The sequence below is a fragment of the Ischnura elegans genome, chromosome 11 (genome assembly GCF_921293095.1).
Source record: "Ischnura elegans chromosome 11, ioIscEleg1.1, whole genome shotgun sequence".
Lineage (NCBI taxonomy): Eukaryota > Metazoa > Arthropoda > Insecta > Odonata > Coenagrionidae > Ischnura > Ischnura elegans.
This window is the reverse complement of record NC_060256.1, coordinates 40,446,996-40,474,009: the sequence shown is the minus strand read 5'-3', so window position 1 is coordinate 40,474,009 and position 27,014 is coordinate 40,446,996. Positions and strand designations below refer to the sequence as shown.

Sequence of the window (27,014 nt, the reverse complement as noted above, 5' to 3'; positions counted from 1 at the left end):
AGGTCGAGGGGTTATTAGGAGAGGTAGCATGGATTTTCAGAGCACACACGGAAACACTTTCACTTAGATGCAACTAGAACTTTAATGTCGGCTAGATACAGCAACTCGTGTGGTTCTTCCCTAGTTAAACCTTGCACCGTCTCTCTACACTCCCGTCACCCACACACATTCTGCGCGACTGGCTGCGCGTTACTATCCCAACTGGCTTGTCCGTCCGAGTTCCTCGGCGTCCCGCCGAGAGGCAGCATCTCCCGGACCGTCTCGTACAGCCGTAGGATGACAATGCCATTGTACATTTTTATCCTTGTTTCAACATAAAGCATAGGAAAGAGTAATTAATATAAATATGTGCTTGTATTTGTTTTTCATATCTCTCCCTTTGTGGTGTTACGTTGTCAAATCTTGGTATTTCATAAAATAAGCCCAGACACAGGAAACTCCTTTAATCTGTCACTGATCAGATGAGGAAAAAACTCAAAAAAAAACAAGGATAATAACCACCGAGAGAAACAATTACTATATCAAAATTACATGTCACGTTCATTTCACTAACATGTGAATTATAATCGCAGTAGAACCTTGGTTATACAACCCTTAGTTATGCGATGACCTCACTTATACACCGATTGTTTTTGGTCCGGTGAATAACCCCATATGAACCCATATATTTCCAACCTTTGTTACAAAACTTTTCATGACATGAAAAAAAGGTTATTTTGCTTCATTTTCTTGCCTCCAAATGAGTAATTACAACCTGGAAACATAGCAGACCTGATTGAAAAGGGTTTCACACTCCTTTACTGTAAATCCTCATGTATAAAACTTCCTCACCAATGAAACTTTTTTTGGTTCTCCATCGAAAGTTTCACAAGTGAGGTTTTACTGTACATACATATGTACCTACTTGGTAATTCGTGATTCAATTTAAGCTTTCCTATTTAAATATACTTTCAGGTGAAAAGTAAGAAGGGCCATGGAAAATTTTTACTATCAAACTTTGGGTCTCTTCCTAAAAATGCTTATGTAGTTGATGAAATGAGTGGCAGTAGAACTTTATCCCAAGATTTTAAAGGAACTCACGTGAGCCAGGTTGATGTTGTAGTTCCTGCTGGTAATAACTTCATTGTTCGCAAGGGGTAATAAGATTATAAATAATATGTAATCCATATTTAGGGCAAAATACATTTTAGAAAAACCTTTATCACATAAAATTAATTTTATGCAAAATTACAATTTAGTAATCATAATTCTGCTGCACATTTGAAAATGGAAATAACTTTAAGAAATATTTGGAAATTCACTTTGCTATTTCTTTGCACTCTTTTAAGATTACATATCTGGATTTAAGATTATATATCTATATATTGTGGATTATTCGTACATAAGTTTTATCTTTTTCCAATGTTTCCTGTGATCTTCATAAAAAATGAAATTGGGTGGAAAAACTCCAGAATTATTGTACATACAGCAAACTCGAGATTATCCGGCTGTGGTTCATCCTTGTTGCGGCTTGTCCGTGCTTGAGTTTTACACTTTTTCGGTATTTTCCGCCATCTTTATAAAAAAATAAAAATGACGCAATACTACCAGGATATTTGAATTTTAATGCAAAGTGACACTGGAATCATTGTCTATTGGAATTCCCTTCATAAAATGGAATTATTTTATTTACCTGCTGACAAGAAATGTTTTCAAGGCTACCTGTACATCTGCTCTAGCAGTGCTGATGACGATCAGCGGCAGGAAAAAACTTCTTGCATTCACGAAAACCACTTTTCTAAATCAGTGATCTCGCAGCCACGGATGTGTTTTTTGGAAACCAAGTATAACACGGAGCAGTAGGAATGCTGGTACAATCACGTTTTCGCCGCTAAAAAGATCGCGGTCGGCATAAGAAAGCTCTAAATGATTCCGGAAAGCAATCTGAAATAACAGATAAATAATATTTAATCAATTGATTTATATGATGTATGAAAATTAAATAATATTCAAGTGAAAGTTTGGATTATTTGTGCCGCCTCTCCCCAACAGTAGCCCGGATAATCGGGAGTTTGCTGTATTTTAATCTAAGGGAACCCAAGTCTTATTATTTCTATTCGAATTCCCTTCATAAAAGGTAATTATAATAATAATATTTATTCAACGGGATTACACCCTTTTTCCAGTTTACAAAAAGTTTTACAAAGAAAGAAAAAAAAATTTAAAGATACATACATAAAATACATAAGTATACAAAGAACTTTTTATTTATTTAAAAATATATGAAATATAATAACAAAGTATATATATATATGTAACGGTATCACATTTTTACGTTATTTAATACATATTTCTTAAAACAAGCATAGGAAGAATGGAATAGATCGAAGTTATCACAATATAAGTTAATTTCAGACATTGCTCTGAAAATAATCAAGTTTTTTGTATAATTGGATGGCTGAAAAGGAACACAGAAGGTAGATGAATTTCTCGTATGGATGCTTGGGATTTTGAGAGTAACTTAGGACAATAAATCAGGGGATTTAATCTTATTATTCAGAATATTATTAAGGAAGAACATACCAATATGTCTTCTACGAAGTGAGAGAGATTGCAAATTCAAATGCTTGGTTTTCTGTACTTGCTGACAGGGAATTATGTAGTTAAGTTTACTAGGACACCTTCTTTAGTATTGCAGAAGACAATGAGAGGCAATAAAACTCTTGATTAATTAAGAAGATTGTTAAATGGATAATCAATCATAAATTTAGGAAATGTTGTTTAAAATCTGTGTATTATGGTTCTCAGCTTTTGATAAATTGCTTATATTTTTACATTCTTATAAAAGGCTGGTGCCATTCACTTTTCCCATTCCCTGAACTTCGTGAGATTCTTTCATTTTTATCCTCATCCTATTTTACTGAGAATTATTTTTAAGGCCCTTGTGCTCTTAAAAAAATATTAGCTAAATAGGTAATGTTGGTAATTTAATCTTCAATGAGTTTTAATTTTAGACTCTTAGTTCTGGTAGATTTCATTCTCTATGCTAATATATGTTGATAATTTAATGAGATCATGTCCTGGTTATGAGCAATCATAATTTTCACTCTCAGTAATTTAAGCTAAGAAACTATATAAAGATTAATAGAAAACTTGGTTTAACCTTGTGTGAAATTATTAAAGTCTAAATTTGCTTTTCTGCTTGAGGCTTTCGCAGAGCTGGATTGAATTTCTCTTCATTGCTTTTTGGGTGAGCTGCGTCAAAGTTAAGGCACACACATTAAATACTACCTGGAAAAGACTTATATGCAAAACAGAATTCCAAAAACCAAGGTCCTCAGTGCAGATTGGTCAAGCCACTTGTAGTCTACTCTGAGGATGGTGTATATAGCGGGCCATTTCCATCTATATGCATTCAGACCTGATCTGAAGATGTGACCAGCATGGGCCACGGAACGTCATCAGAACTCAACTTTGACGCTGCTAACCTTCTAAATTTGCTCTTGTAATCTGTTCATTGTCACCAGCATGAAAATTATTTATCCCCATAACTAAATTTCATTAATTTCCTATTGTGTAATCGCTTGCATATTTTCTGTAAAACGAGTGTATGAATTTCAGGTTGCCTGCTCAAATATCTGCTGTGGTTACAGATTCAACCAATCCGAAACACACAGTTATAACTGCATCTGTGATCAATCTTGGTCTTGCATCTGCCAATTTTGCTGTGTCGTTTGGAACATGCTATCCTAATGTGATAAAGAAAGAAATGTTCATGGGTCCATCAAATTCTTCAAGTAATGATTCTAGCAGTCCAAAAATGGTGTTGATAACACCCATGCAGAAATTTGATTTTAATGTAACCAGTAATCAACAATTTGAAAGGCAAATAACATCGTGCTTGGGTGAGAGTTACTCCAGTTCCAACAATATTTAATAATAATAATATAGTGATATTTACTGTTCATAATGGCTTGTTTACACAAACGTAGAACCTGTCAATTAAATGCATAACATGCTACTGAGAGTAGCCTGCAATAAAAGACTAATCACTTAAATTTTTTATTCATAAGATACTTAACCACATAGTAAAAATCATGTTTAAGTAAAACAATCTGATGCTATTTTTAATCATTTAATTTGTTGGAAAAAAATGGGGATTGAGCTTCTACGGCCTCGAAAGATTAAAGAAAAGAAAAGGAATTTCTCAATTGGCCGTATAATTCTCCCTGCTTGTCCACCTTGCAAGTCGAAAAAATTTTACTGCGTTGGTGTGCGGAAAGGGGGAGAAATTCCCCGCAGGGACCAAACACCAGTCTCTCAACCGGAAAGCCCAAAACACACACACTCACACAATCACTCACACAAACGTACACAACAAGATCCTTTGTGGGGGCTGTAGGGACCTCCGCTAAGGATTCTTGCTCCACAAAAAAACCGGGAATCTTCACGGGATGGGCCTGTTAAAGACAGCCAGTGATCCGTAGAAACACTTGCACTCAATAAGCAATCACTCACACACTCACTCACCTATGGATGGCTTCGATGTTCCGGTAGAAAAAAGGTTTTGCTCCAAAAGAGCGTTGTCGGGGGGGTTCGGCAAGGGGACGAGGAAAACACACGTATATGTATTTCGGCTACAAAGTAGCCCTCTTCAGCGTGCTGAAGGAAGAACCAAATGCACTAACAACACGAGGCTGCAAGTGAACATTTCGACTTGGAAAAATTTTTTCGACTTGCAAGGTGGACGAGCAGGGAGAATTATACGGCCAATTGAGAAATTCCTTTTCTTTTCTTTAATTTAATTTTTTAATGCTGGAGAAAGAGCATTATACATAAATATATTTCTAGAGCAATAATCTGGACCTTTCTGAAATTGTAACTTGTGGGAATTGACATGAATGTCATTTGCCCTTCCAACGAAATGCACATGAATGGAATTATTTTGGTTAGTAGAAATACATGCTTTGCTTTACAAATATTGGTCTTTTAGGGTAAATGAAGGTAAATGTTAGCATTTTATGATGTATAAAAATTAGGGCTACATGAAATTTGCTTTCTTAGGTTAAAAATAGAGATGGGTCGAATCTGGTACCCGGTTCTCGGTACTGCCGGTTCTTGGCCTGTGGAACCAGTATCAAGAACCGATTGCATAAAGTCCGTAAAGTTCATTTAGCCTTTTTTAGAAGTGGTCTACATGTTAACTCCAGCTGAAAGTTTCACTTACCGGCAGACCAAGAAATTTGACACAGGTATTGGGTGGTTTTGGGTGGTGGTTATTGGGTTGGGTGGAAGCCTTCCCCCAAGCAAATAATGTTTTGAGGAGGAATGCTTCAACCAGTATTTCGAAAGGTTTCCCTGAAATTTCTCTCGATTTCTCTTCTTATTATTAGCAGCAGCAGTGATAACAGAAGTTAACACATTCTGTACTCACCATTTTTAAGAGATAATGCTTGGTGATTGACATTTTGACAAAAATTTGTATTTTTATTTTAAGGAAGTGATCTTATGAGATGTGGTGCTGGGGCCATGTTTTCACTTTTTTTTCGATAAGTAATCCTTTATTTGTTAAATATTTGAAATTAAAATGTTCTAAGTATAGGCAGCAAGATTTATTTTATTTGCGCTTTGAAGAAAATCGCACATGTTTTTAAGCATATCTTCACACTCCCAAGAAATATTTTCTTTACAATACAGCAGAATCCTGATTTAACTTAACCATCTAGGATTAATAAGGGGTTTTGTATCTTCCAAACGTTATAGATTTCTTTGGAATTAGATTTATCCTAGCTTGATGTCTACGATTAAAAAATTTGAATTTTTTTCCACTTTATGGTGCAATCAATTTGCTATTGTCAATGTGATTTGATTTCTTTTACACCCTTCACAGTGAAAGTTTTGAATGAAAAAATGCATATCCGGGCTGTGCGACGTATCACCATAGAGAGTGGTGGTAGATGCATTTGCCTCTGGCATTGCAAGTGTGATTGCTTGAAAGTACTGGTCAATATCAAGTGTGAGCAGATGTCGCAGGTTGAAGTGAAGGCTGCAGGATTGAAAGGGTCTGTCCCTTCACTTATACCACTAAGGCCAAGTGGATACCTCATCGTTTTGGATGATGAGAATTCATCTTCAACCTGTGCAATTTTTTTCTTATTCGGAGTACTTATAGTTCTTGTGTTGCTTGGTGAGTATTTGTGATTCTCAATTGAGTGGAAATGATATGAAATTTGATTTCTCCCATGGAGGACTTCCTTACTGTATTGTTTGTGATACCGAACATTAGAGATTCAATAACACATGCAACAATTTGCTTGAACTGAAAAGGTTCCTAATAAATCAAAATAATGAAAATGATTTTCTGTTATAGTTTAAAAAAATATGATGATTGGACTTGTATTTTTAGTGAATCAAAGTTTTCATATTTATCTGTATTCCTGTATTTTCCCTGATAGTCCATATTATTTTCAGGCCTGGCAAAAGCCATTCTGGGTGCCACTTTCTGGCGATCTATCTGGGGATGGGGTCTGCCATATTACTGTGGTCCCAAACACCTTTGTCAATATCGAGAGGCTGAATTGAAACATCGTGAGGTGAGAGTTGATGACGAGGGTTATCCTGTTCATCCAGACACGAGGAAACGCACAGTACAGCTCTACAGCAGGTCACTCCACCTGTAGTTTTGTAGTGTTCCATAAATTTCTATTTTGTGTTTGTGAAGATTTTATTCCAAGTATCTTTTGTTTTACTTTTTAATGCATTATTGTGATGGAATCAATTTTGGTTGAATATGCCATAAGCACTCCTAGTTGCCAGAATTAACATGTTGCAGAACTTTTTCATGCTAAGCGGTATTGTTTTCCTTTTCGGCTGATTTGTATTGCTCATTCTCTATTTTCACAGAAATATGAATTTTTTGAGCTAAAGATTCAACAGCCCAAGAGAACTCATTGCAGCCATGCTCAGTACATTATCGAAAGGTTCATTACTTAAAAATTACCCTGATATGGTAATGATGAATTAGACTGGTCAATAATGTTTTTTTTTTTAGGAATAAATGTGTAGTGTGAAATTTTGCATATTGATTGCATGAGACATGTTTTAAAAATTCAAGGATTCCAAAGGACTGTATATAACTAGTTACTTTGTATGCTGTCACGTACACAAGTGCAAATGAACCATGGGTGAATGTTGTCATGAAAAAGCCATTTGGATCCCGGCTTAGCCAAATAATTTTTTCATTTCAAATTTCACCTTGGGTTAATACTTGCCCATTTTTGACTGTCAGAGCCCAATCTCATTCAAAGCACATTAATTTTATCGCATTCATATGTAACTTTTTTGTTTGTCCTGCGGACCAATCCCTAGACACTTGTAAACCACCTGAGATCCGCAGATCAGCAGTCGACAATTTCCATTTTATACACTATTCTGTGGCTGACACAGCAACATGAAAAACTAGGTGAGCATAGGGCAACAAAAATGTGACCCAAGTGCTAGCGTATGACAATTGTTAAAGGTATTCTAGCAGTTATGGTTTACAAGGAGCATTTTGCAAATTGCCGTGCCTGTCTTCTCTCTTCATTTCCCAGTAAAGCCTACTTCCTACCATTCTAGTTATAAAGCCTATTCTTGGCCACCCTATTTCTCACATTACTAACATTCTTCCCTGTAACATGGGTTTTAGCAGCTCCCTGCTTAGTACTCTATCCATCAAAGCATCCAAGCATTCCTCTGTTTTTCATAAGAAATGTGTGACTATGTATTGAATGTGTATTTGTATTTTTGGTAAGGTATTAAATGTTGTTCCTCAAATTTGCCTTTGCAGATGGACGGAGTTCCTTTTAAATATTCTTATTTTCATTGTTCTGCCTATCTTGGCAATATTTTGGTGGCCTATCTGCTGGTGCTGTTCATTGTGCCATCGGAATGTTATTGGATATCGCTGGATATTTTCTACCAAGCAAAAGAGTGACAGTTCTACTGAGAGCACTTCAGGAAAAAGTGTTTCTGACTCACTAGCCACCTCTGACACGGAAGATGTTCTCAAGGAATGTTCTGAGGAATCACCCGCATCTAAAAGTGCTAGCAAAAGTACTGTTGGGAGTGGAAAATCCTTTTCGTCTAATAAGTAAGTGGTGAGGAATGTTAGTGTTGGATAATCCATCTACAAGATTCATGTCAATAATATGTATCTTGTATTTCTCATGTTACTAGTTTTGCTGTGATTAATCTATCCTAGTAGTAAAATTGGTTTAACCAGCATTGGGGAATATGTAGTTAGTTGCTACAGTTGGTTGAAAGGTTATAAAGAATGTTTTTCCAGCTACAGTCATGTAGATACATATAATCTTTTATTTTTAGGTGGTTTCCGTGTATTTTTGTATCACTTCCACTAATGTTTCCCCTCGGTTGCTGTAGGCTTCCTCATACTGAATCAGTTACATAATCGCAAATAATCCATGAAAGCTTCCATCAATTTGAACTATGTTATCGTCATTCATACCAGGTGTGTTCTGAGTTTCCAGTAAACCAGGACCACTGTGTCAAGCACTTCTTTATTGAATAATTGATCTCTCTCCCTTCCTATATCTTTATAAAATGGTTCAAAATTGCAATCAGACTTCTAAATTCTTCTTAATTTATTTGAGTGAGATTGTAAGCCCAAACGTCGAAATTGGTAATTTTCAAGGTGGCTCCCTAAGAAAGTTTTTATTTCACCAACTTAAGTTAGAAAGGTAATAAACAATTGATGAATGTCTAAAAGCTGCTTGTCTATTCATTTCAAATGTATTGTCAATGAGAGGTACCAAGGTACCTACTTAGGAAAATATTGAACCTCCCCCTCCCCAATACAATGAACCTAATTTGTCCCTGGGTTGAATACAACTTATATCTGGCCTGTTTGAATAGCTTTTTATCCCAATTAGTTGGAGGAAAAAAAATAATTCTTCAATCGGGTTCTTTTCTTGGAGAGTTGTCCCAAGTATGCAGCTGCTATCAGTGCTCATTTGTGAATTTTTAGTCTTATCTTTTTTTTACTCATCTTGAAGGAAAAATGAAGAGCTAGAAGCAAAAAATGTTTCTGGGAATGAAAATGTTGATCGTGTTGACTGTGAAAAGAGTACTCTGGAGAGAAATAGCAAGCACTCCTCGAGTAAGAGTTCAAGCTCGGGAGATCGATCTCACCAATTACCTGAGGTATGATGCTGATTTTTTCATTTACATTGGTAAGAGTCAGTCTTTTTTATATGCAATGGTTAATAGGGTAGTTTCCTTCATCAAAAAAACGAAAGGCATTGATTGCGATTCGTTACCCACCATTAGTGTATTCATAATACACAAATTATTTGGTTTTTGAAACACCTGTTTAGACGAATGGCAAGGGTCAAATTTTATCCTCATTTGAAAAAGGCCAGATTGGCGCCCATGCGATTCCACTCCACGTGATGTCACAGGGACCTAGTTTCTACACGAGAGGATAGGAGTTATACATCGTCTGAGGTTACCAATGCATGCATGAGGCACAGAGCTCAGGGAAACATGTCTTAATAATCACCTATTAAAACTGGCTAAGGTCGGAAAGTTTTCTTTGTTTGATAAGGTATTAATAAACCTTTTTTAAGCCAAGCACTACCAGCCAGCAAAGTACTCAGCTATCCGCTAGCATCCTGCGTCCTATCAGCGCTCAGAGCCTCAATCAAGGTCACCTCACAAGGTGGGAGGGGGAACCAGAAATGTGTCGCACGGACTTTTTTCCCATCATTCCTACTTACGCGTCGCGTTTTCGTGCACTTGAAATTTTTCACTTTTCATTTAATCGCGAAAAATAGATATCGTCATTTAAAAATCTAAAAGCGTGAAATACATACTCCAGGAGTAATAATCTTTCGATTTAGGCAATAAAAAAATAATAGGAAACCACCCTATTGTGTGCTTTCCTTCTTGGAGCTGTTTATAAATTTTCAAAAAGTATAGTATTTGTCATTACTTATTAATTTATCATTTGTTTCTCTCCCTTTGCACTTTGAGTGAGGTATTTCAATTGCTTGTTTTGCTCCATTTACAAAAGACTGAATCCCATCACCATTTTATTTCCATCCATTCTTTACATTCATTCTTTGGGATAACTCCAGTGATAGTTGAAACCTTGCAAAATCATTGTGTTATGCAGTAACTTTAACTTATTTGTCATGGTTTTAATTTTGTAGCAATAAAATGTGGTGGCAGCAATTACTAAGGAGTCATAATTTTTGATGCTCTAATGATGATGCCACTTGCTGTTATTCACAGTGGACATATGCTTGGATGGCATCAGCAATTCATATCCCAACCCTTTTTTTTCATCAGGTAGAAAATAATTGTTATGTAATGTATCAAAAATGACTTACTGCTGCTAAATGGGTCGCAGTACTGGTGTCTATCATTCATGATGTAACCAAAGTCTTCAGAAGGCATATATTTTAGCTGAGTGATAGCATTCTGACAGGTAACCGCAAAGTTTTCCATGATGTGGTGCAGATATAGGCAGTGGCGGATACAGATGGGGGGCGTGCGCCCCCCCCTTGCGGGTCCGCCTGCATTGCCGAACATTGCAAAACCACAGTTGTAACTTTTTTATATCATAAGATGGCATTGTCTTTTACATGTTTATAATCACTTCAAATAAATTTTCATATACTTTGCCTGTGACTTGATCATCTTTCATTACGATAAAAGTACCCAGACGGCACAGAAACCTCCGTATCTAATTCGTATGTGCATAGTACCCATTGACTACGGGGATACTATGCCGCTCCGTCGCTTTTCGTCATGGATAATTTCCATTCACGGCCTGTCGACAAAGCGCGTACGGAGCATGTGAATGTCCGCTACGAAGTGCTTTCGAAAGGATACGAAGCGCGCAGGAACACAGCGCTTAGGCTAATCTCAATCGTTCAAGTCGAAAATTAGATATATCGTAACTGGCACGATCGAAAAATGTATCGAACGTAGCACAATCGATAACTACCTACCATGGCCCTTATCATGAACATGCATAGCCCTTATATACCCTTGGCCCTTTTGCGAGGCAGGAAAGAAAAAAACACAGAAATACATTACAGATATTATTTATTTTCTTTAGCCAATCACAATAATATTTCCTATTTTCTCTTCTAACCCACATCTAATTTGGCGAAACAATTACCTACTCTTATTCTCTTCGAAATGAAAATTATTTAAAAGAGGACCGGCCAATACATAATAACTATCTTCAATGCTTCCTCCGATGAACGTTCACTATCACAGCATCCATTTGCACAAAACAAACCCACGTCCACTTTAGATCTATATGTCACTACTGCCACGACGTCTTTCTTCTTGACGACAGGTTACAGCGAAGCAATGGCACCTTCCTCCAATCTGGGCGCCTTCAGTTCAACAAGAATTTTCTCCCCGTCTTCTCGTCCAAGACCACAGATTATTTTCTGGTATCACAAGGTGTGATGTGAAGCTCGCACACCTGAAACTAATAAATAATAAAATACAATGTAACTTACTAGGTCACATCTGTCGTATTATTGATAATTGTCACAGTTATTGTATAAAGGTAGGGCAATAGTCACAACACACTTATAGAGAACAACTCACTTGTGTACTTCCTTTATTTGAAAACACGCACTGATAAACATTGTAAAACAAAACACACACTAGAATAGTGCTACCAACCCTACTTATACAAAATTATCCACTGAGGTTATTGCCAACCTAAAATACATTCCAAAAACATCATTTCCAATTTTTGGTATTTCTGCATGAGAAATCAAATTACTAGGCTCGTAAATATAGTAAATAGTTGATAACCTGAATATTTTTTTAAACTATAGCATAAGATAATTTGAAATGATGAAAGCCGACGTATAACAAACCATTAACCACCAAGAAACAATTTTCGATTCTATAAACTCGGCTGCTAATTCCTTTTTTCTCCTTTAGCCACACGTTCACCGAATGAATTAATGCAAAAAAGACAACTAAAATGCAAGAATTTTCAAATGAATTGCTGCTATAAAATTTTGAATCACCATTTTAAGTACTGAAGTTATGCATCAACATCCCGAAGCCACTAACTTAAAATTACATCCAAATAATTACAGCGAGAAAGAGTACATACCTTACTGTTTTTTGTAGGGGTGAAATGTTTTCTTCTTATCGCCTGAATACACTTCTTCTTCAACTCAGAATCTTTTGGAAAGCTAAAACTTGAACCATGTCCCGGAGTTGATCCTTAACACCCCGACAATACCACAGCCACCTAGAGAAACTGTCACGCACGAAAGGCATTTTAAACAAAAATACCGCACAAACACGTTTCTGAAGCCCAGTGAATGAAATTAAAAAATAAGGGAAACTTCACCATTACCAGACACACTATTATTCACCAACTTAACCGCAAAAATCCCTGAAATGTGGTGAGACGTAACGTAAACCATGCGATCTCCAAAGCCTTGTGTGGCCTTGTGCTGGCTTGTGATCGGGCCTTCTTTAGGAGAATATTGCACCACCCGCGAAAGAAAATAGTCCCAGGCCGAATACAGTTTTATTGATGAGATACACTTTTATAGGTGCAAATGAATTTGCCAGTCCTCTTGTATCTTTTTTCTTCATTAAAGGAAATAAGAAAGAAAACTTTTTTAGTAACTTCCTAATCGCGATTTCTTGTATCCACTTATATCTTGATGGCCCACCTTCGTATTCAGATACGTAAAATTCCTGTGCCGTCTGGGTAAAGACAACTCAATATATGTTGCACCCCCCCTTGAGTTTTTTCTGTATCCGCCACTGGATATAGGGAGTGTGGTGGAAATAAACCACATTTTCAACATAATTAGGTTTGATAGAAAAAATAATAGTATACAATAATTAATGATGATGTGTTGAAGGACCAGCAATGATCAGGTAGATGAGATGGCAGCAGTTTTTGTCCAGTCCTGTAACAGCTAGGAAAATAATAGAAGTAGATCATCCAAGTTGATCGGCAGGGGAGAGAGGGTGTTGCTTCGCGGCGAGAGGGGATGGAGAGGTGGGCGATTAGCTTCACTTACTGCACACACTCCCACGAGCAAGACAAAATAAGTACATCTGGTGTAGTATCGAACAGGGAGATTCTTATCTTGTGCTTTCTCATGTGTTGAATGATGTGGAAAACAGTCTTACCTCCATTTTAGCAGCTGTCTTCTGTTCAGTCATGTGAGGGGACAATTTGGGAAATAAAATTCATGATGTACCCACTTTGAATATTTATTAACAGTAACCATGTTTTTGATACTGTTATCAATTTTATTTCCTTACATTGTGGTTCCGCAATTTGAAGCTGGAAACCTTAAATATTTATCACAAATTTTTATGGTTGTGAATGTGTTGGTGAGTCAGTTTTGTGTAAAATTTTCATGTTTTCCTTTTTGCCTGTGTATTTGTTGTATACCATCTCCTTAAAATACTTATTATTCATCAATAAACTTTCATTGCAGTTCATACTTCTTACATTATGGCCACAAAAACTTTGAAGGTCATCAGTTGATAACTGTAACCCTAGGAATCTGTACCTCCCATTCTACTCACCATAATTTCCATCTGCTGCATTTTTTTCCATATGGAAGACTTTGAGAAGAGAAAAGAGCTAAGCTGTTAATACTTTTTTATCAACAGAACAGGTCATCGCAAGTGGTTTCTAAACTTCCTAGGAGTGAGGAGAATCTTCCCCGGTATGAGTCACGATTATCCATTGAAGCCTATGATGGCGTTGCTGATGAGCAAGAGGCTGATGATGTAGACTATGTATTGAAGCAACTCCGTCGTAGCAGCACTGCAATTCAAGTGCGTTTCTCCTTCCCTTGGCATTTATGATTTCCTGATCCATTTCTCTGCCTGTGTATTATGCTTGAAGATAGAAACTTTTATGCTTACCACTCCTCTAGCTATCCTTTCCATTTCTTGTAAAAAGGTTAAAAAGTAAATGATCATTTAATTGAAACTCATCATCAAATGCAGAGAATAATGGATGGAGCTTCATGCAAGTAATAGATTTTCTGTCCATGGAAACTTGTTCAATAAGTTAATTTTAGTGGTACCACAAAGCAACACAATAAACATATGTATATGTAAATATCACCCGTATAATGCAGACCCTTACCCTCAAAAGTTCTTATATGTATTTCAGTTCCCACCAAATCCTTAAAGTTTCTCTTTGTTTACTTACTGTAATTAAGCTTTACTATGTTTACATAAAAATTATTTTTATGGTTGGCGACAAATATGCAACTGTTATTTTGCATAACCCATTGACTTTTTCATTTAAGGGATAAAAATAAAAATATATTTCACTGTGAAGAATAATGAAGTTATGTTCAACTGATTCAGGCATGACATAGTGGAAGTTCGAAATATTGAAATTATGTATCATGTCATATTTAATTGAAGACATTGTCTAACAGAATCTGGGTTGGTACAGGTCAGGGAAACCTGGGAAATGTTAGGGAAATAGGTAATAATCAGGACTGGGAATCAGGGAAATTATATTCTGGTTGGAGAAATCTTTAAGAGGTGCTGCATAAAGGTGAAAATAGTGATTGAATGCGTGGAGTATTGTTGCTTTTAAGTAGCAAGGTGAATGTTTTGGTTTGGTTTTCCCTGAAGAAAGGGAAGACAAGGTCATTGGTGCAAAATTTGGTTGACCTGAAGGCTGTTAGAGCTAAGCTATATACAGAGAAGGTTTCGGAAATACTTGTAATGAATAATTAATTGCTGCTATGATGGAAAGCTTAGGATAAGCTTTGTTTATTGTTGATATGTGTGATTTTTGCTTTTTATAATGAAAGGTTTCTTTTCTGATTTTTAATTTGAGTCTACTTTGAGTTTACATTTGGATTTGAACTGCAGCTGTAATATGTAACACCCCTGGGATAAATAATTTTTATTTTACAATGTGCCTTGCTGCATTTTGCTTATACGTACATAAATCTCTGTGTTCAACCACATTGCCATTGATATAATGTCAGGGGAATTAAAAAAATTCAGACTGGAAATCAGTAAATACTCGGGGAAATCAATAGTCGGTCCGAACACTGAGAATAAAAGTTGTGTTTTTTATTGTATATCTTGTGTCCTTGAATTTCAGAAGTCACAAGAAAGAGTCGCATCATGTGGAGGCTCTTTGCCTAATAAGGTGATGTCAATTAGTGCCCGTGGTGAAATCGTTGAAGATCCTGAAATGAGTCCCAGAGTGGAAACAAGCAGTGATGATTCTGTCCCAGGAGGAATGATGATGATGAAGAGGAGTGCAGAATTTGAGAGGAAAGATCCAATGGATGACGCTGTTATGGATAACCAAGAACGAGTTTCCTCCACGCCAAACCAAGTGGGGCCACAGTCATCTGAAATGCCCAACATTGCCTCCTCTGAGGGACTTGCTCGTAGTTCTAATGCTGTACCTGCAGATATGGGTGGGAAATAAATTCATTTCCTTTGAAATATGTTTTAGGGTTTTCGTAGATGAAGATAAGAATATGCTAATGTTGGGATGAGGAATGAGTCGGTTTATTTTATCTCTAAGATTTTCAGCTCCTCAGCTTCATGTATTCAGAGCAAGGACTAAAATGAATTAGATCAGTCTTCATTAAGTCCTCGCCGAAAAATGCATCATTACTGATATTCTTGTCCATGTAGTCTCTCAAGTGGTCATGTATTTGAGTGAATGAGAATATATATATAATATGTCATCTCTGTGCTAAATCCCCCCCCTCTTGCTGGTGCTTGTATTTTGATCTTTAGCCCTGTAGTGATTGATCCCTTATACTTACAAATTTATTACATTATTTATTATACAATATTCAGATCTAGATTACCTATTTGTCAGTGATTGACTCATCAAAGTATGGTTGATAATTGACAAGAGTTACTAATTTTCACTAGTATTAATATCAAAGTCATCTAGATGTGTGAGTTGAAATTTTCTATATTTATATTTTCTTAACCCTTGGTTACACGCAAAGCGGGGATTTTGCTGCATTTTTCAAAAAATTCGAAATGGCATGCTTACTGCATATGGATCACTGTTGGCACCCTTTGGTATTCCATTTCAGTTATTTTTCCTCTACTTAGAACATACATGCGTCAATGCGATGAGCAACTAGTGCGTTAGAATCTTACAAAGTGAGAACGGCGTCCTTGCAGTTGATTTGCCGCTAGTGTGCGTTCATGCTATACTATAGAACTTCTAATGATCTGCCGCTATGGTGGAACCGTATTAGTAAAATTCTTTTTCTAATATTTACTGTTGTTTCATTATTATAATTCTTTGTCAGCATTTTTATTATCATTTCGTTGTTTTTACTACTTTATATTATTATTTTTTGTATAATTTATCTTAGTTTGTATGATAATTTTGTTTTCACCTCATCACTTTATATTTGTTCCCAATTACCTTTATGGTTTATATTAGAGATGTGCGAATAGTATCCGCGAATACTCGAATACTTTCTTATTCGATATTCGAGGTCTCGAATAGTTATGCAAAAAGTACCGCCTCGAATACCTCGAATACTTTGAATTTCGCGTCGTACACTGTCGCACGCACGTCGTTGGTAGTTGACTCGGAAAAATGTTGAGAACTCTAGTCTTTTAGTGCGCCGTTTTTGGCAAGTTGACGAACTACATCAAATTCGCGGGTTAGAGCGGTGAAAAGAGTTCGACGTGGGGAACCTAAATTGATCCGGGTGAAAAAATCCGAAAATCCCCGCTTTCCCTCACCAGGAAAACCTCAGTGCAGTGGGATATTAACTACGTAGCACAATTCCTAAAATCCGCTTCCCCCTCCATCCGTCAGCCCTCGGCCCCTCCTCCGGCGCTTTCCTCCTCTTCGAAATCAAACAAAAGGCCCCAGCTTGCGCAGGTTTCGTATAAATGAGACAAAGTGTTTACCATGCCCCATTTATGGCTAATAAGGACAGGCACTTAATTTGAATCTTTTCCAGGAGATGAAACTACCATAGGGAGAAACTCAGTGCCGTGGGATAGTAACATTGGCGCATTTCCCACGATCTGCTATCCCCCTCAATTCAGCACTCGCCTCAACCACTCTGACCCTTTCCCCTTCTCTGAAATCAAACAAAAGGTCCCAGTTTGCGCAGGGATCATATTCCGAAGACCTTAGCTTCGAAAAAATATCAAGTTACACGAGAACAATAAAAACGTGTTTCACGCCCATCCCCCTTTTCTCACCCACTGACCTTTTTCTGGCTACCTGCTTCGACGTTCCCCATTTCTGGAGGTCAACTGCTGCATGAGTACCGTGGGATAGTTACATTAGCGCATTTCCCAAGATCAGCTATCCCGCTCCATTCAGCACTAGCCCCCTCTGAGGCTTTCCTCTTCTCCGAAATAAAAAAAGGTCCCAGCTTGCGCAGGGATCATATTAAGTTACACGAGAACAAAAGAAATGTTTCGCGCGCCCCCCCCCCCTTTTCTCACCCACTGACCTTTTTCAGCCTACCTGCTTCTAAGTTTCCAGTTTCTGGAGGTCAACTGCTGCATGAATCACCTATTAGCTCAAAAGGTGTCTAACAATGACTTTCGGCAATTGATATTACACCTTAGTTGGATTGAAATATTTGTAATGTGCGCGTAATTTAAAAAAGAACAAGACCAAACGCGACGCATTTCTGACTTTATTTAAGCATTTTACGCGAGGAAATAAATGTCAAAATAGGACGGAGACTTGGCATTCTGGCGAGACTCGATATGAGCAGCAGAGCTTCTCGGAAGTTGATGCGGTATTTTTTTCCGAAAACATATATCAAGTTACAATTTATGAGTGGTGCTACATATAAATCTTTATTGTTACAGTCCCAGACGAAGGGATATTTTCTCAGGATATTTGGTTTCTCCCTGATAGCAATTCTAATTCATCTTCTTATCTCTTGAGAAGTCCCAAAGATGGACAGAAAATAATTGAAGAATATCCAGTGGAGAAGAGCTTGTATTTTACGAAATGCCTCAGATTGTCAGCTAGCACTTGGCAGCAGGAGTGGGGGTAAAGCGATGTTAGTTGAATTAATGATATGCCCAATTGTTTCCATAAAATTAAAATATTCCATTAATCAGCTAAATTCCTGTTCGAATCCTTTAAAGGAAATCAAAATTACTCCCCAAAATCTTGTGTTGCTTGCTGCATAGGCAACCGAGTCAAACATTCCAGCATTCATCGTTTAGTATTCAAGGTATTCGAAATTCGAGGTATTCTAATATTCGAGCAATGATTTAATATTCGAATTCAGTATTCGAGTTCGAGAAATCTGCTATTCGACCCATCTCTAGTTTATATATTTGTTATAAATTATTTTATATCATAGGAAGGATATAGATAGTTAAGTCCCAGTGTAGCGTGTATTAGATGTCTCAAACCATGGTATTAGATGCATGCTCTCCCATAGAGTGTCCCAATATCTATCACATTTTGGACTCTGTAAAACTGATATTTCATCCAAAATCTTTTATTTTTATATAAAATGATTGTTATAATAAGAACCTGATACCACATGTTGTAATTTAAAAATTTCATCTTCGTGCTCAAATAAGCATTACATTATTGTAAAAATGTGTTACTTACACGTTACTGGTGACAGAAAAAAAGTTATTCACATTTATTAGAATGCATTCTACATTTGAGTTTGAAGGTGAAGAGTCAGCACTTGATGTAGCTACCTGCAGGAAAAAAACACAAAGGTGCCAAGATATTATAGCAAGATTCAGGAATCAACATGGACATAAATTGTATTATGATTTTATCGAAATGTGAGCTCATTGAATAGGTAGTGAATAATGTTGAGTTTTTATATTCCAAGGTCAAAAAATATTTATCACCCTGACAAGTTCATATAACTGCTTCAAGAGCTTGATGATGAAAAGAGGAGGGAAGGACTGGTCAGTTACGATATGGAGAATGATTATTTGATTTCCCAGATATAAGTTAAGAGAAGGAAGAATATATTTTTGAATAGACATTACATTCCAGTGATAATCAGCAAACAGATGATGAAAATGTTGTTAGCCACCCAGATAATTTTGACATTTATCTAGGTCAAAGGATAAATGGTGAAACTTTTTGGCTATACTCGTCATTACAACTTGCTAGCACCAAAAAAAGCTAAAGACATTGTTCATGTTTCACCGGGGCCAATATCATTTTTGAAGAATGCCGCTGCGAATGCGAATTTGAATTGCTGCCGAAATTGATTTCACTGAACATGATTGAAAACATAATGGAGAATACCAACTTGTGTATTGAAGGAAAACAGCCTTCATAGGTGTACTCGAGAATCAGAAATAGAATTATGTACTACTTCTTGTATGGAAATAATAACTTTTTTGAAATTTCATACATTCTCTCTATAAATCAAAGTTGCGAGGCAGATGCTAGAAGAGCTTGTAAAACAAATGGAATAGGACTGATTTTGTGTAGAGCTGCATTCAGGATAAACATATTCCCCCTCCTCCTGCATGCAATTCAATTTGACGATTTCAGAACCAGGAAAGTCGGGAATGCCACAGATAAGCTAGCCCTTATCAGAGAAATTTATTCTGAGCGTAGGGAAAATTTCAAGAAGAGAAACTCTTTGTCAGAGCATGTAACTATCGATGAAATGCTGCATCCTTTCTGAGGACGATGCAGCTTTGTTATGTACTTGTCTAATAAGCCTGCTTAGTATGACATCAAGCTGTATGTTATGTGTGATGGAAAAACTTCTTACTCTTACGATTTTGAAATTTTATGTGGCAAATAACAAAGTGGACCTTATGAAATTTAAAAGAAGCAATAGATGTAGTGAAGTTATTGGTGGAGCCCATCAAAAATTGGAATGGGAATATAACAACATACAATTACTATTCAAGTCTTGGTTCAGCCATGTATTTGATAGGAAATGGTCTAACTATTTTAGATACCATTAATAAAAAACAAGCCTGATATCCCCAGAGAGTTGCTCCTTTGCAAAATTCGACAGGCTGGAACTTCATTACTTGGTTTTCAGGAAACCTGCACTAAACGAAAGAAATGTGAAGTTATTTTTTCTATGTTGCACAGTAAAGAGTAAATCAATCCAGAAACTGGGGCACCTGAAATTATTCTGGACTACAACTCAACCAAGGGAGGTGTTGACTATGTGGGCCAGAGGTGTGCAAATTACTACACTTCAAGACGAACACGAAGGTGGCCTCTTTCTCAATTTTTCTGGTTTTTGGATATGGCTGTTAATGCTCACGTCATTTTTGTAGCTAATAATATTGGAAAAAATCCATCAAAGACCAAGAATGGCGTTCATGGAAGCTCTCGTGCATAGCTTTGGAGATGAATATCTGTATTCCAGGGTGAAAATGATTACTCTTCCAGCAGACGTTAAGGTTTTCCTTGCAGTGAGGCTAGGAATAAGTCCTAAAGTGTCTGCTTCTATGTATGTGAACCTTGATGTAGGGTAGGTCCTTGTTTTATATGCGGAAATGATAGAAATAATAAGATGCCAAATATATGCAACATTTTCGATTTGTTTGCAAAAGTCACTCCACTAGGGTTAAAAAATGTCATGAATGTCGTGGATGTGTGATGTTCTATAAGGATGAAAAAATTGAGCAATTTATTATAGTTATAACATTTTCATTGTTTTATACTTTAAATGATTGAATTTACGATTTTGCGAACCCATTTCCTTTTGTGAGTGTTTTTTTTTTTCTTGATAGTGTCTCAATTATCGTCTGCAATTCCTTCAGAAAAATTATTCGAAGGTTTCAATCAAGAAATTTGCGTATTAATATGCGTTATTCATCAGACTCCCAATTATCCGGATGCGGTATATCTGTGTTGTGGATTATCCATGCATGATTTTCACTCTCGCTCAGTATTTTCAGTGATCTTTATAAAAAATTAAATCTGACGCATAATCACTGAAATTACAGCATTTGAATGCTAGGATACACGGGGCTTATTATTTCCATTAGAATCCCCTGCGTAAAACGGAAGCGATCGTGTGCTAGCTGCATTCACGGGAGTTCCGTGTTCCTGTTTTTGACGCCTCGCAATGCATGATCATGCTCCGTGATCACAGTTACAAGTTCTGCCGCAGTTGCAACCCGGGCAACATGCGTGAGACGTGGCTATGTGGCGTGGTGCCTGAAAGTGTTGCTATCGGACGTCGCGCAGTGGTTTTGAAGCATTCGTACATACCACTTTTTTGTATCCGTGATAATGCAGTCGCGGATGCGTGGTTTACAAAACCAGTTCTTATATGGAGCAGTAATAGTACAAGTAAAACCTTGTTATCGTTGCTAAAATTGTTGCGGACCGGAGAAGAAAGCTCTCAATGAGTCCGGAAAGTACTCTAAAATAACAATAACTGCATAAATAATAATATATTGTTTTACATAAATTATGAACATTACAAGACATTTGTGTCAAAGTTTGGATATTCCAATTTTTCATGCTGTCACTCCCCATCATTAGCCCGGATAATTGGGTGTGTGCTGTATTTGTTTGTAAATTAAAGAGAAAATATTTAAAGTGCTGTTATTTATTATAAGTTAATGCATTAAAATGTGTTAAAATACCCTCAAATTTGAATTTATAATTAGGAAAACAAAAAATGTAAAAGTGCAGCAAAAAAGCCGCAATTGTGTAGTGGCGATATCCTCACGGGTATGTGTAGCTAAGGGTGAATTTAAAGCTGTTGATGTGTTATCCTTTTCGGGTATTATTCCAAGGGTATGGACCAATGGAAATGCATGCACGTCTTGAGAGACCTAACATGATGTTTACAATTCATCCATGCTTATTCATATTAAATGATACACTTCTTTAATTTTTTTATTAAGTTTGCTTTTAAAATAGGTAATTTCTCAGACAACAAATAACAAAGCTAGAATAGTATTTCCCTTGCCTCTTAAACGGCCCTGGTATCTACCTTACCATCCTGTCAACTGAAATATTAGCATTGGTGTCATAAAACCTGTATCCAAAACTTGTCTTCAATTTGAATTACCACATTCTTCTTTCTGCTAAGTTATTAAACATATCCACAGGGATTCTTGGGGTAATGCAGGATTGGTAAATAACATAGTACACATGCTTTTTTTTTGGGTTAGAACTAGGTGTTCTTTTTTATTTTAAAGAGCTAGTGAAACTCAAATAAGAATAATAATTGTGAAATGAAATTTATAAATGGGCGGCATTGACAAATACAAGTAAAAACAACACTTTTAAACCCAAGGGCTAACATATCTTTGTGAGCCTTGCCTTTTTACTTGTTTTTAAAAATTTCAGAAAGAGAAGAATGACTTGAGAATGTCAGTTGATGATACCATGTTTAATGAACATGTCATGGATGGATGGTGATATCATGATCATAAAATTTCAGTTTAAATCATTGAAATGTAAACCTGATGATAATGTAATTCCTTTCCCAAGAATATTCAATTCAAAGCACTCAAGAGGAGCCTGTGATGAAAGAACCATCCGAAAAATCGGAGAGTACCATTGACGAGGAGAGTAATGGCAGTTTTTCAGAAGTGACCACAAGAGATTCATTGGACATTGATGAGGAAGGAGAAAAAATGACTGCAGATGAGGAAGCAAAGGTCCTGGTGGAGAAACTACATGCCCAGAGAGTTGTCTTCCGCAATTTTGACCGTCCAATTAGTGAAGTCGAATTCCCAAGTAATCAGTCCTACAGCATAAGAGGTTACTTCCTTCAGACAAATAGTGGATACAAGTTCATACCTCCAACTCCACTATGGCAGGTATTTATCAAATGGAACTTCATGCATATTAGTTTGTTAAGTTGAGGTAAGAAGCTGCCTATGTAGTTTTATACTTTGTGGCTCATCTGTTTAACCCGTAGAGTGCGGGAACGTTTTTATACGTTTTGCACGTTGTCTGCAGCATTTACCCAAAAAATTTTTTTTACTTGGATGTCTTGTACTTCGGCACCTTCCTACACCATAAGGATTGCTGAAGGACTTAATTCTACCCGACCAGCCCTTGTGGCATAGGGTGTCTCCTGCACAGGGAGTCTCTTCTGCACTGGCTGGCAACTAAAATAGTGAACTCCCTCAGACCAAGGGTTAATAATATGTAATTGTGAATTCCATACGTACATATCCAAAATAGGTCTGAGTTTAATTCCTTGTGTGTAATCTTATTTACCTTTCATTGGTATTTGCAAAAAAAATGGTAAACATTATTTTTACTTGGAAGTGAATTTTTTGAGGCACTTTCCTGGGAGGCACAGTTAGAAATTAATGTGAGCTCAAAGGCTGTGTATGTAACAATTTTACTAAGGCAATACCTGTGTCCTTCCTTTAGTTTATTGACTGAATCTGAAAAAAATTATTATAATGGGCTTATTAATCAATTATTTAAAATTGTTGATGATAATTTAGTTTGAAAAATACATAACAAGACCCATATTTTTCCATATCCCTATATGTCGCCTACTTCTCAAGCTTCTCATGACGTAATATAGGCAGTCATTATCCTTTCGTAGATAATTTGATGATAATTCCAGCTCATGTAGAGCTACTGTCTCCACTTCTTAGCTACTCCTCAGTCCTGTGCATGGTGCTCCCTGGTTTGTTGTTGTTTACTCTGTTGTGAACTTTCATTACCTCTTCCTTATCAAGTAAATGAATGTGAACTCTAATGAAATAACGGACTCATGAAAAGTGGGCGGCAATTTCTCTTATTTTGAGAGAATGGCTAAATGGGGAAAATTTTTCCTTCATCATACATATCTTTTCCTGTAATCTACCAAATCGTTTTAATGAATTAAGATTTTGGATGTGAGCGAATAACCCCACTTTTGTATTATATGAGAGAATTGTTTTGGTGCATATATGTACCATGTGTGTTTGAATCAGACTTATGTATCTGTTCATAGCTTAGCTCATTTTGGATGTGAGGTGACGACATGAGACAATCACATAAAGTATGTAATTTGCATCAATATGCTTATCAGTAGAAGCTATGGCTGTGGGGAAGTAGAGCACTTTTGTAAAAATTATTAACCTATGCTGGAGAGAAACTTTATGATTTATGCGATGCTCATCTAATTAAATTTCCGAATGCGACTTAATCTTGTTTAATATTTGGAATACCTGTGTTCGTATTGGTATATGTAGAATAATTGTAGTAAATTTTGTTCAATTAAGCAGTTAAAAATCTTGTAACATCGTAGTAACTCTTTTCTTTGAATTTTATGTTAAATATACATATCTATATGGTGATATGTTTGTATAGGTAATAGCTAACTTATTTTCATTGGCAAGGGTCTCCCTTATCTTTATGGAATCTGTATTATGTCTAATTAACCCTCTTTAGCCCAAAGAAAATGAATGGACCATCATGGGTGATTTGTGACAGAATTTGTGATAGTGTTTTTTTATTTATCCATGGGGATCTTAATGAAAATTGTAAATTTTGGATCACCATGGAATACACAGCATGTTGTACAATAGATTTCACTTGAGACCGCCTTGAAAGAATGAATGGGATTAACCTTCTCCCTACTGAAGATGAAAATATGCGTCTGGACGTTTCTTGACCTGGGAGATAAAAGCAGCAAATTTTCATCAGAGATTATCCTACGCAGGTGAACGAATGCTGAATATATGCGTTTCCTAGCTCTCCCTTTAATGATGGTCACAGGTGCACGGTGTCTTTGTTTCGGGACCCAACACAGTGGGGCTCAGGCTTTACCCTCAAAATCCGGGATCTGGTACCTGGACCCCTCTTCTTATATTGCCCCTCTTAGCGGTCATACATTTGTTTATCCAGTCATTTTGCAAAATAAATATTTGTTCCTTTCTCAAAAAATGTAAACTAAGAATTGAATTATTTGTCTTTTGAGCAGTGTTTACAATTTTTAAGCAAAATTCTACGATAAATATTAACTTATATCTCGATTTCAGTATTAACATCAACATAGGAATTGGTCCTGCATTAAATCCATTAATATTGACGGTAGATTTTCGTTCAAAATTTGGTAATTCTCAGAATCAAACGAGGAATTCAATTCAAAGCTAGCAATTAACGTTCAAGCAACAATTATCCATATAGCTAATTCATATAAATAAAGCATGATTGGCGGCGAAACAATGCCGCTGGTAGGGTTATAAACCCTGAAAGGAGGGAGCCCAACTACCCTTGGAGTCCGAGATAATACAGAGTCCCCACTAGGAAGGGTTGAAAAGGTTGGTGCTGAGAGTGTGTGATTATCAGCGAGACACTTCTTAACAAATGTTCTGAAAAATGTTTCGCATGGAGGGGACGGAAGAGTCTCATGGGGCTCAGTACAGCGTTCATGCTAAGGCGAGAACTCCATCATCTTGAAAGGGTTAAACATTGCAAGACGTTAATACTTGGGGTGGTCGGATTGGATACCTCGAATCTAAATATCCACGGATATTGCCCTTCATCGGATACATCGGATCCAAAGATGCGGAAGATATCGGATCTGGATGCGAAATTTTAAATAATAGCGTCAGTGAATGCAACACGTATTTGTATGCTTAGGCTTTACCCTTGAAATCCGGGAGCTGGTACCTGGACCCCTCTTCTTATATTACCCCTCTTAGCGGTCATACATTTGTTTATCCAGTCATTTTGCAAAATAAATATTTGTTCATTTCTCAAAAAATATAAATTAAGAATTGAATTATGAAGTTTTGTGTTTATAAGGGTGGAAAGAGTTCCAATTCTATCTTTGAATGCGCCGTCCCAATATAAATTAAGAATTGAATTATGAAGTTTTGTGTTTATAAGGGTGGAAAGAGTTCCAATTCTATCTTTGAATGCGCCGTCCCATGCGATTCTTGTCGTACTCATGAACCGTTTTGTTTGAAGGCTCTCGCAGAGGTTACATAGGAGAATTTCAGCCATGGAAAATAAGAAAGGCACATAGAATATGAATGGCATATAGTGTGAATCTTCCCAAGAGATTGAACAATCATCGGGGGAATCTCAGCGTCAGGAATTTGAGAATGCATTTGGATCCGAACATATCTGATCCGAAAGATCCGGCACCGAAAATCAAGGATCCGATTCGAATCCGGATCCGAATAAAATCCTGGATCCGTCCATCCCTAGTTAATACATTAATTTCTTTAAAATAAATTTCCTAGCTTTTTAAGATTTTCACTGATTATGTGTTTGAAATTCGTTTTTTTCTCTTCATTGTTGTAGTACTGGACTTTGGATGCCGATGGCATGAATATGGAACCACTTGCTTCTCCAAAGGCTCTCTATGCAGCAGACTTCGAACGAGACTACCCCAATGTGCGTGCTGTAGCTGAAGCCGGAGACTTGTCAGAGTCTCCCCAAAGTACTTGCATTAATGTTCAGTATCAGGATTTTGAATCTCCTATTTCTGCCAGCTCACTTGACAGAACTTTGGAGTGAATACTATAAGAGGAAATTTTGGTACAATATTCAAAGAATTATTTGATTCCTATTTTATGTCTAGAAATATAGCATTTAACTTCTGATGTGTATTAAATGATTATGTATTGTTTTCTTTGATGAATAAAATAAAGCATCTGAAATTAAAACAATCATAAATGATGTTTAATTTTGGTCAGGGCTGATTTAAGATAGATATTTTTAGATATAGATATTTTTTATTATGATATTAAGATAGATATTTTTAGATATAGATATTTTTACTAATTTGTAAAACTTAGAAACGTACGTGTATTAGAAAAAAGTATGCATGAATATGTGTTATAACTGGGTTAAATAAGTGGGTTCAGTCAAGAAGCAGTTGCCTACTGTGCCATTTGGTTCTCCTTTTACTCAAGCCAGACCTGTGTTACTGTTTTTTATATTGCCTCTGGTGATAGTGGGCAACATTAGTATATTTCTTTAACAAGTAGATTAAAAGAACGTGGTACTTTCTCATGAATTATTTTGACATTTTTTCAGCTGCTTACTGATGCAATCTCAGTGACATTGGTTT

The 27,014-nt window shown here is 36.5% G+C and overlaps 1 protein-coding gene across 2 annotated transcripts in view; it reads left to right on the top strand.

The window, feature by feature from the left end:
- Positions 1 to 26,603, top strand: part of LOC124167903 — a 54,398-nt gene extending 27,795 nt beyond the window's left edge. Inside the window, exons 9-18 of one of the 2 annotated variants that reach the window (XM_046545969.1) lie at positions 955 to 1,136; positions 3,601 to 3,884; positions 5,870 to 6,166; positions 6,451 to 6,643; positions 7,808 to 8,110; positions 9,033 to 9,180; positions 13,669 to 13,836; positions 15,137 to 15,461; positions 22,469 to 22,800; positions 26,243 to 26,603. In XM_046545969.1, coding sequence (XP_046401925.1) covers positions 955 to 1,136; positions 3,601 to 3,884; positions 5,870 to 6,166; positions 6,451 to 6,643; positions 7,808 to 8,110; positions 9,033 to 9,180; positions 13,669 to 13,836; positions 15,137 to 15,461; positions 22,469 to 22,800; positions 26,243 to 26,458 — 2,448 coding nt within the window. In that variant the 3' untranslated portion in view covers positions 26,459 to 26,603. Of the gene's footprint in view, positions 1 to 954; positions 1,137 to 3,600; positions 3,885 to 5,869; positions 6,167 to 6,450; positions 6,644 to 7,807; positions 8,111 to 9,032; positions 9,181 to 13,668; positions 13,837 to 15,136; positions 15,462 to 22,324; positions 22,801 to 26,242 lie in introns of those variants that run through there. The other variant, XM_046545970.1, reaches the window with a different exon arrangement.
- Positions 26,604 to 27,014: the final 411 nt, after the last annotated feature.